Below are 10,183 nucleotides of genomic sequence, written 5' to 3'. Positions count from 1 at the left end.
AATTTTCAAATGAATTATCAGGATTTGGCTGGTAGTCGTTTAAAACATCATAATTTTCTTCATCAGTACAGAAATTCAAATCAGGAACTTTAAATTTTTTTGGAGGTGAAAAACTACATGACCCAACACAAAACCCTTCAACGACATATAATTTATAAATTTCAAAAATATTTTCATAGCAAAATTATAAAACATTGCAAGATCTTCATCGTTTATTATATCGATTGGATCACTAAAGGAAGACAACCGATACGATAACTTCGTAATGTTTGTAGAACTACACATGTTTGACACTTTACTTAGAAGAGCAGGGTATGAAAGGTTGGGTTCAATTTCTAAACCATGTCTACTTGAATCAGCATCAGCAACATACTCCAACTTTCCGTTAACGATTTCCCACTTTCCGCTGCTGTATACAACCAAACGAATTTTCATAATTTTAAGTTGATAAGTTCCTTCTACAAAAGCTAAATGTTTTGATAACTTTAGATGAATATGTTGCACAAACACACAGAAAAAACAGACAAATATAAATCTATAAACTAAAGCATTGAAACGGCTCGGAGCCAGCGGAAACGGCTCGAACCATATATTGAAACGACATTAGACAGCTGTACCGGCTCGGAGCCAGCTTAAACGGCTCGGAGCAGTTGAGACGGCACAAACAATGGGGCGAAACGGCTCGGAGCCAGCTGAAACGGCTTGGCTGGCAGCAGTGGGGTCCACGTGTGTACGGTAACGGCTCGGCTACAACCTAAGCACACGGCTTGGCTCATTGAAGGAACTCGGCTAAGATCTTTCAACAGGAGCCGATTGTAACGGCTTGGCTAAGATCTTTCAACATTGGTCGGACACGTGGCGTGGACTGCAGCATCCTCAAGCCGTTACAGGCTTTGTTGGACACGTGGCACTCAACGGTTGGCTGGCCGCTAAAAGAAAATCTTATGTCGTTTCAACATGCTCGGTGAGGGGTGTCCATTGACCAAAATGGAAAAAACGACGTTAATTTGGCTATTTTCGTGATTTTCCCAAAAATATTACTTTACTTTCATAATTTCTTTACAAATATCGTGTGACGTATGAAAAGTTCACTTTTATCATGTTGCTTACTGACCCGTCATCAACTTTTGCGTGAATATATTATCTTTTCTCCATTAAATTATACTTTGATTACGACCTATAACCGTAACAAAATAAAAAATAAAAAATAAAAAATTAAAAGATACTTGACAAGGCCTAGAATCTAGTCATCCACATAAATCATCGCCACGACTCTTCAATTTTTGTTTACGCTTGATTGAAATTTTCATATATAATAAAGGCATAATTACAAAAAAAAAAAAAAGTCATTGGTGTTCAAAATGTTTCCAACATATTTCAAAGTAATTAATCTCATTTTCACTAATCAATAGATGCCATGTTAGTTACGTAGGCTGGGACGGCTAGGATTTTGCCTATACTTTAAACATGACGGCTGAGACCACTATAATTTAGGCTACAACTTTTTCTAGACGACTGAATGGCTGAGCTTTGATGGTTGTCGTTAGGGTCAATCAAAAACCTAAATAAACTGTGTAGATAGTGTAAGTATGATATCGTATCCACGGTGAATCTGTGGTTAATGTTCAGTTTTAACTACGATCTAATCTATTCTAAATTTGGTGGTTTTGATGATTGTTTGAAAGAACACGAAAATTGTTGAGAAAAGTGTTATCAATAAGAGAAAAAGTAACCTCCAACTGGAATTCCAATTACCCGTTTTTAACACAAACACCTGTTTACTGATTCAAAACACCACATAGACATGATAATATTGGATTAATAATTTTGGTTAATTGTTAGGGATAGTTTTTAAGATTTGCCGAAGAAATCGACTTACGATACATAAACAAAGATTAAACAACTGGGGCCCCTCTTCAAAATGTGCAATGTGCAATCACCCACCTCACAACCCACATGGACGGGACTTGTATTTCTATACAATGAAATGTTGCACCTATTCAAGTTCTCTTAGAATTAATAGTAGACATTTATTTCTACAACTGAAGATATTAAAGTGAAATCCATAGATTTTTTTTCCGGTTCTTTTAGACTGAGGATACACGGTATGGGGACGTTCCCACACCGTCGCACTCCGGCGCCGCACTAAACACCGTGCCGCCTCCGGCACGTCGTGGCTTGACCGTCTGTTCTTCGCCGTTGGAGACGGACCAAAAAAATGGGGCCACATTAATTATTCGACCGTTAAAAAAATAAAAAAAAAAAAAAGAATTTCCATATTTTGAATAAATCCAAACGGTCAAATTTTTTAAATATATATATTTACCTTCCATTTTCACTTTCAATCACCAAATTAACCCCAAAATTTCATCTCTTTCTCACATAATTTTTATAAACCTTCTTCCACTATTTTATAAACCTTCTTCCACTATAAACCTTTTTACACTATTTCATGGATCCGTTCAACAACCCGGACAACCCGAACACTCCGAACAACCCGAATACTCCCAACAATCCGACCCAACCTAATGTTTTCTCGGTTCCGGGATATTATCCGACGCTAGAACCGAACCAATTCTCGCAATATTCATCGAACGCGTTTGCTTCATTCCAACACTCGCCAAACCAATTCGCTCAAATCTCCCAAAATCAAGCCCTTCAACAAATGATGATGCGGGGTGCTTGGAACTTCCCACCCGTTCAACCTCAACCGATCCCCACACCACCCGTTCAACCTCAACCGATCCCGACCCAATCCGAACCCGAAGACGATGTGGAGATTGTTCCTGAAACCCAACCGCCTAAAGGGAAAGGAAAACGAAACAAAGGCAAGCAAGTGGTGGGTGATCAACCGTCGAAACCGAAGGCGACTAAGTGGACACCAATCGAAGAAGAAGCCTTAGCCAAGGCTTTCATTGGCACTTCTGACAACCCGATAAAAGGTTCGTATTTTTTTTTTAAGTTTACATTTTTTAAAGTTTACATTTTTTAAAGTTTACATTTTTTAAAGTTTAAATTTTTAAAAGTTTTAATTTTTTTCTTAGCCGACAGTTTGTTATTTTTTAAAAGTTTATTTTTTTTTTTGTTAACAGTTGATTTTTAGGTTTATTAGTTTTAAAGTTTATTTTTTTTTTGTTAACAGTGGGTTTTTATGTTTATTAGTTTTAAAGTTTATTTTTTTTGTTAACAGTAGGTTTTTTGTTAAAGTTTTAATTTTTTTTTTGTTAAAGTTTTTTTTTTGTTTATTATTATGTTAACACTTTATATATTTTGTTTGTTTTTTATAGGTAATAACCAATTGGGTGAGGGGTTTTGGTCTAAGGTATTGGCCAAGTTTCTCGCCTTGATGGGCCAAGGCCCGTATCGAGATCTCGACTCGGTTTCCTCAAAGTGGCGGAAAATGAACTCGTCCATCAATAGGTTTTGCGAGGAATATAATAAATTATATACAAGTGACCGTCGTAGCGGGTGGAACGACGAGGATGTGTTCAAAATGGCGTTGGAAAAGTATAAGGACAAGAATGGTAATACCAACTTTCCTCACGTTCGCGCGTGGATCGTTGTAAAAGACGAATCAAAATATAGGCCTATTCCCAACGAGGTGGCGATAGCGAAACGCCAAAAAACATCGGAAACGGATAGTTTTAGCGCCGGTGGATCGGATGCGAGGTGTCACATAAACTTAAATGACGACGCCGACTTTGACGAAGACGAGTACAACGTACGTGAACCGGAGCGTCCAACGGGCCGAGACAAAACAAAGAAGGAGCGGGCCAAGGGAAAAGAAAAGGAAAAGGTGGACCCGAACATGGTTGAGTTTATGGAACACCTAAAAATGTACAACGACGTCACGGCCCAAAAGACGAAGGCGAAGGAGCGGGGCGTCGAAGAAAAAAGTCGTGCATCGGAAGAAAAGTTACGCGAGAAGGTCCGTTTGGCGAATGAGAAAATCCGAATTTCCGATGAAAAAATTCGGCTCAAGGAATGGGAAATAATGACGATGAATGTCGAGGACGAACCCGAGCCGAAACGTTCGATGTTGAAAAAATTACAACACGACATCATGAAAAAACATCAAATTATTTAACTCTATGTTTATTTTTATTAAGTCTTTGGTTTTTTTTTCAAGTTTATGTTTTTTTTTTATGTTTATGTAATGTGGGTTTAATATTAATGAAAATATTTTGTTAGTATATTTGTTAAATGTTAAAAAAAATAGAGTACTAAAAAAAATAAAAAAAACATAAAAAGTGGTGGAGGACTATGACTAGGACCATCCTACCATGCCCTCTAGTTTTGGAGGATGGATCATCTTTGGGAGGAATATGACGTGGCACCTATGTGGCGGATCATCCTCCAAGGATGGTCCATCACCATACCTTGTAGTCTGAAATACATGCAATTATACTTTTTAAAGTACAATTACATGTTCAGTTGCTTTGTGTGTGTTTGAACTCTAAAGTGAATATTTTGGTCTTCTTGTAAGCGAGTAAGACTTAGAATAAATAATGGATATATCAAAATGTGTTAATGAGTAGTGATCACGTCAAATATGCTAGTAAACACATCACCCTGTGCTAGGGAACATGTCAAAACCGCAAAAAATGCGTAATAATAATCAAGGAAGAAAAAGAAGTTCACAAAGCTCAAAACCGCAAATAATGCGCAATAATAATCAAGGTGGGACATGTTAAGGTTGTTTAGGATCCAACCTTGGGGTCCATTCCTCTTTGTAATATTAGCTACGGTAGATAAGATGAATCTGCTAAGAAAATATCCTATGCCAAAAACTGGTCATGATGTAAGCCGTCTTAAGACTTTTCATTCCTTTGCGCGCTTGATTGTAGAAAAACTCGAATTTTGCTACTTCCACAAAACAATCACCAACACCCATCAACACGAATTGGGGGAGGAGAATGTATATTCTTAGAGGCACAATTTTCCCGGGTTTATATATACCATGATCTTTAGCGACGCTTAGTCGATATCTTTCTGCAAGACAAACGACAATCATGGTGATGATATGGATTATTAACCCAACTATCATTTGTTGTAACATAGTGATACCTCTCGGGTTCTTTGTGTATTTTCGAACAAAGGGAACAAAGAGGCGGTCATAAATAGCAAGGCTAATAAGCATGGAGATTGTACGAAAAACAGATAAAGAAGTTGGTGGGATTTCAAAATTCGGGCCCATGGACCAAACCAAAATGGTGCCTTGTTTGATGAAAGCGTGTTGGTTTGGGCTAGTAGTGTGCTACGAATGAATGTTGGGCACAAGATCGGGATCATTTTGATCATTTGCTTTGTCTGCTCGACTTGTGTTACTGGACATAGCTTCCATTCAGAACCTGGTTCTTCAACCCTCACCGTGGCTTTGTCGAGAAACCTATATTATAAAGAGATTACACATTCATATTAATCAAGATACGTATAAATACTAAATGATCGATATGGCCTTACCTTAACAAAAGATGAGTGGTCAATTCTATACTTTCGAGGACTAGCATAATGGCCTAAAGACAACTCATAAAGCTCATTTGGGTCAACGGGTACACTTGTGTTCCACTTTCTTGTAGTCGTGACTAGTACCTTCACCATTCGAGTAAGCGGGCGTTCGGCTCTTGGTTTGTGTATATAAATCAGTCTTCCAAACAAAAATGCTATTATGGTCATAAGTAGAGTGAGTGTAAGGATACCGTACCCTAAAAGCCAATCCACGGTATCTTCAATGTACACTAGGAACGTATCTGAGAAAAGGGTGCCAAAGAAAATACTAAACACCCACCAATTGAAGAAAGTGAGCTTATGGGTCCTTTCATTGGGCTCAAAATCGCCAAACTGATGTGCACCCATTGTGGAGATATTGGGCTTGGTTCCACCTGTCCCTATTGCAATAATGTATAGTGCACAATAGAATATACCAACTTGGAACGAAGAGGCCCTTTTTGTCACAGTCTAGGTAACTCACATTTTTACCACATGTTGGTGTCTTTATGGATGGTAATTGTTGATGCAACAAATACTAGACCAATGGTAGTAGCTGATTTGGTTAGGCAAAAGGGTTGGAGGGTTCAAACTTGCCTAACGCAGGTCGTGGGGTCCCCCCACGTTTGCAAGACGTGGAGAGAGGTTCACTAGTTAGATTTTGTTGTTTGCTCAAGATCCCCCACTGAAGTGTGTTCAGCTTCGGATGTAGGAGCAATGGAAATGTGTGTGTTGAATGTAAGGAAGAGTGACTTGCATGGAACAAGCACTCAAGAGCAAAGACCAAAGATCCCAATGGAATCAGGGCTGATCCGAATGTCCTCAGTCACTAAATGAAGTGTCAATTTATAGGGAAGGACATCGCCCAAAGAAGAAACCATTGACTAGTGAAGCAAGCTTGCAGTGAGGGACTTACCCTTTTTGGGGTTGAAGCGTTTGGACCTGCGGGTAAAAGACTACACTCTATGCACATGTCTTCTTTTACGGCTGTGAGAGACTGAGCAAGCAATCAGTGAAGTGATGTTTTACTGTTCACATCCTTTTTGCTGCTCACCTGAGTTCGCGAGATTTGAACCTTTTAACCCTTTAACCTTTTAAGCGTTCTTATGTCTAAGTCATTTTATTTGGTCTTGGGCTACCCCCGTCATCAGCCCCCCAAGTCAGGGGTTTTTGGGAAATAAGCTCAAAGACTTCTGACTTTTGCATATTTGTTTGTATTGCTTAAACGATTCAAGGCTTGAAGGCTTTGTTACAGTTGAGTTTTTTGAAATTTGAATTTTGACAAGACAGTTGATTTGATTGACGGCGGTTTCTGCAGAGGGCAGGTTAATTAACTGCCGTATACTCATAACCTCTATTGGTTTTTATTTTTCATTTATTATTCAAGGCAACCAATAATCTTTCTCCATTTTCTCTCAAGTTTCCTTCCATATTCTCCTTTTCCTTACCCAGGTTAGTTCCGATTTCTTCGTGTTTTTTTATTTGTTCTTTACTTTGATCATGGGTGCACGGAAAGATCTTTCCGTTAGTTTTTCACGCCTTACACAAGAGAAAGTGGAGGATTTTTGTGTTGAATGGGGCATTGGTCTTAAGTTTAATCCGGTTGCACCGAGTTGTGATAAATCCGTGGATCAATGTCCTCCTGGTTCAGTTGCTTTGTACTGTCGTCACTTTGAATTTTCCAACCTTCGTCATCCTTTTTCTCTCTTTGTATTGAACGTTTTGGAGTACTATCGAATTCCCTTTGGTCAAATTCATCCGCCAAAATTTGACGTGATGTCGTGGTCACAATCAAATTTAATCCAATTACTACTAAATAAATAGTGGCAAGTGGGTATCGAACACAGGGAGTTTGTGGAATATGTGTTATTTGAAGATTTATCTAAGTTAACTAAAATTAAACTAAATGCAATAAAAGTAAATTTCAAGGGTTGGATTGATTGGATTGGTTTTAAAACTAAAATTAACTAATTAAAATGCAAGAGAAAAGTTTTGGTTGTAAACAAATTAGAGACAAATGATCATCTTCAGTTTCCGATTTTGCTTTGACATTTATGCTATCGTTCCACTAGAAAGAACTACATAGACATAGTTCATGTATGATTAGTTATAGTGATGAAAGGGAACTAAGTACTTAGATTCCTAGAACGTGAGGTTGTTACCCGATGATCAATCAACCCTTACCCAAGCCTAACTATACCCATGATATCTCGATTGCCAACGGCACCAAGAACGTATGGTTTCTAATTAATTTAGTACAAGAATCAACAATTTACTAGCAACCAATCACACACCATAACAAGCAATTCAATAAAGAAAGGAATTGTTATTCTAGAAATACGAAATTCAAGCATAAGGTCTTTCAAAACTTTCCACCAAAGATGATCATAGAGTACTTAGCCACTCATGGCTTAAAATAACATCATAGCAAAGTGTTATTGTTCATAAAGATCAAAAGATCACAAACTAATGATTCCCCAAGTGTTCTTCAAGCTCAAAGTCTCCAAGATGCTCCAAATTTCGTTCATAAGCAAGTGGTAACCGAATAATCATGATTAAACCCCATAAATCCCATCAAAATGACCATTAAATGTAGGAGTTACAAAATGGGCATGGTCGGCGCCGTAAGCTACGGCGCCTGCCGTAGCTTACGGCAAGCAGCAGGTCAACAGTCAACATAAGCGACGTAAGCAACGGCGCTTGCCGTAGCTTACAGCAAGCAACTCTTCTTTACGGCACTTATGTACTGATCTACGGCAAGGAGTTTGTGCACACATGGAGGCCGTAACCTACGGCAAGGTACCGTAGGTTACAGTGCTGAGTGGGTTCTTTTCCTTGTTTCTCCATTGAAACTTGCTTTCTTCAAATCTTTGACTCCCCGACTTCTAGCATCCATTCATGCCTCCTAAAACCCGCATTTTGAGCATTATAACACCTGCACATCAAGTCATCTAGTGATTACCAAATTCAAGCAAATAACCGGACAAAGTATGGGTTTTCAATCTATTTAAAGGCCTTAAGGGTTGTCCTACGGACCACCCGTCAGCAACCAACAATCTTTCTCCATTTTCTCTCAAGTTTCCTTCCATATTCTCCTTTTCCTTACCCAGGTTAGTTCCGATTTCTTCGTGTTTTTTATTTGTTCTTTACTTTGATCATGGGTGCACGGAAAGATCTTTCCGTTAGTTTTTCACGCCTTACACAAGAGGAAGTGGAGGATTTTTGTGTTGAATGGGGCATTGGTCTTAAGTTTAATCCGGTTGCACCAGGTTATGATAAATCCGTGGATCAATGTCCTCCTGGTTTAGTTGCTTTGTACTGTCGTCACTTTGAATTTTCCAACCTTCGTCATCCTTTTTCTCTCTTTGTATTGAACGTTTTGGAGTACTATCGAGTTTCCTTTGGTCAAATTCATCCGAAGGGTATGGCTAGGGTTTTACACTTCGAGGTTTTATGTCAGGCTTATGGGTATGACCCTTCATTGTTGTTATTTCGTCGATTCTTTCGCCTAGCGAAGAATGGCGACTGGTTTACCTTTGAAACATCCAAGGCTGAAATTTGTCTAATTTCTTCCATGGTTACCACACTCGGTACCTGGAAAGATCGGTTTTTTCTGGGTTTCTGATTCTATTGTTCCTTTTAAAATAGTGTGGAGACACCCAGATGCCATTCTCAATGAATCGGAACCTTCCGAGTCTGATTTGGATGAAGGTTTTCTCAAAACCATCCGGGAATGCCCTTCAAGGGTTCGACCTTTTCCCGAACATTTGCTAGTTTTGTTGGGTGTTAGCAAATTGTGGGATAAGGCTAATCGGGTTCCGGTTCTTATGAGGGATGGCCAGGGTATGCATTCTCCTTGTTTTGCCTTTTTGGGATATCCTTATTTGGTAGCTTATATGTTTTTGTTTTAAAATGTTTTGCAGTTATGTCTGCTTTAGACTTCATTAAAAGTGATGACACATCTGATGTTGTCTTTACGGATGCTCGAGCCGCTGAAGGGGATGATGCTGTTGCCCGGGGGGTAGAACAAAGATTTGAAGATGCTGGATATGTTATTGTTTCTAACGTTAAGGGTTTACTAAGCCTGGTGTTCCCAAGGCTTCATGATGTGAGTAAAATGCAACATATAAATTACATCAAATGAGGCATAAAACTAACCCTTTTTAAGTACTAATGTTGGAAAAAGTGTGCTTTTGTCTTCCTTTTGTATTTTCAGGGTTAAAAGAGCTTAAATGAACAAAAGAAGCAAAAATGCAGCCAAATCCAACATAAATACAAAGAAAAGGAAGAAACGTGGCATGCCTGACTCCTCGACAGCATCTCCCAAAGCAAAAACTAGAAGAAAGCTGAGCATGGGGCTGTGCCCAGCTGAGCATGGGGTTGTGCCCAGCTGAACACGGGGCTGTGTCCAGCGGACACGGGGCGTGTCCAGCTCAACACGGGGCCGTGCTCAGCGAGCACGGGGCAGTGTCCAGGATGGTCAGCCCTGGCACAAAAGACAAAGTGGTAGAAGCTTCTATTGCCCACCACGGGGCCGTGCCCAGTGGACACGGGGGCGTGGTCAGAGTGCTGCAGGTGCATTTATTGTAATTGCGAATTACAATTAATGAAGAGAGAGGGTGTCAGACGGGCACGGGGGCGTGTCCAGCGGACACGGGGCCGTGCCCAGGCTTCTGTTCAGCCTATAAATAGGAGT

The 10,183-nt window shown here is 39.4% G+C and overlaps 1 protein-coding gene and 1 pseudogene across 1 annotated transcript; one reads left to right on the top strand and one right to left on the bottom strand.

Moving 5' to 3' along the window:
- Positions 1-2,452: 2,452 nt before the first annotated feature.
- Positions 2,453-4,460, top strand: LOC110881023. Its single transcript, XM_022129412.1, has 3 exons — positions 2,453-2,942; positions 3,288-4,031; positions 4,435-4,460. Exons 1-3 carry the CDS (start codon positions 2,453-2,455, stop codon positions 4,458-4,460), a joined length of 1,260 nt encoding a protein of 419 aa, XP_021985104.1.
- Positions 4,461-4,527: 67 nt separating this feature from the next.
- LOC110881024 lies at positions 4,528-6,460 on the bottom strand (annotated as a pseudogene).
- Positions 6,461-10,183: the final 3,723 nt, after the last annotated feature.

This window comes from Helianthus annuus, chromosome 10, assembly GCF_002127325.2.
Source record: "Helianthus annuus cultivar XRQ/B chromosome 10, HanXRQr2.0-SUNRISE, whole genome shotgun sequence".
Taxonomy (NCBI): Eukaryota; Viridiplantae; Streptophyta; class Magnoliopsida; order Asterales; family Asteraceae; genus Helianthus; species Helianthus annuus.
This window is presented reverse-complemented; position numbering and strand designations above follow the sequence as displayed.

Excerpts from the sequence above, each read along its gene's own strand:
- LOC110881023 (XM_022129412.1), top strand. The coding sequence starts at position 2,453 with ATGGATCCGTTCAACAACCCGGACAACCCGAACACTCCGAACAACCCG. Across the intron at positions 2,943-3,287 it reads TTCTGACAACCCGATAAAAG|GTAATAACCAATTGGGTGAG; the intron begins GTTCGTATTTTT and ends TGTTTTTTATAG. Across the intron at positions 4,032-4,434 it reads GGACGAACCCGAGCCGAAAC|TTGCTTTGTGTGTGTTTGAA; the intron begins GTTCGATGTTGA and ends TTACATGTTCAG.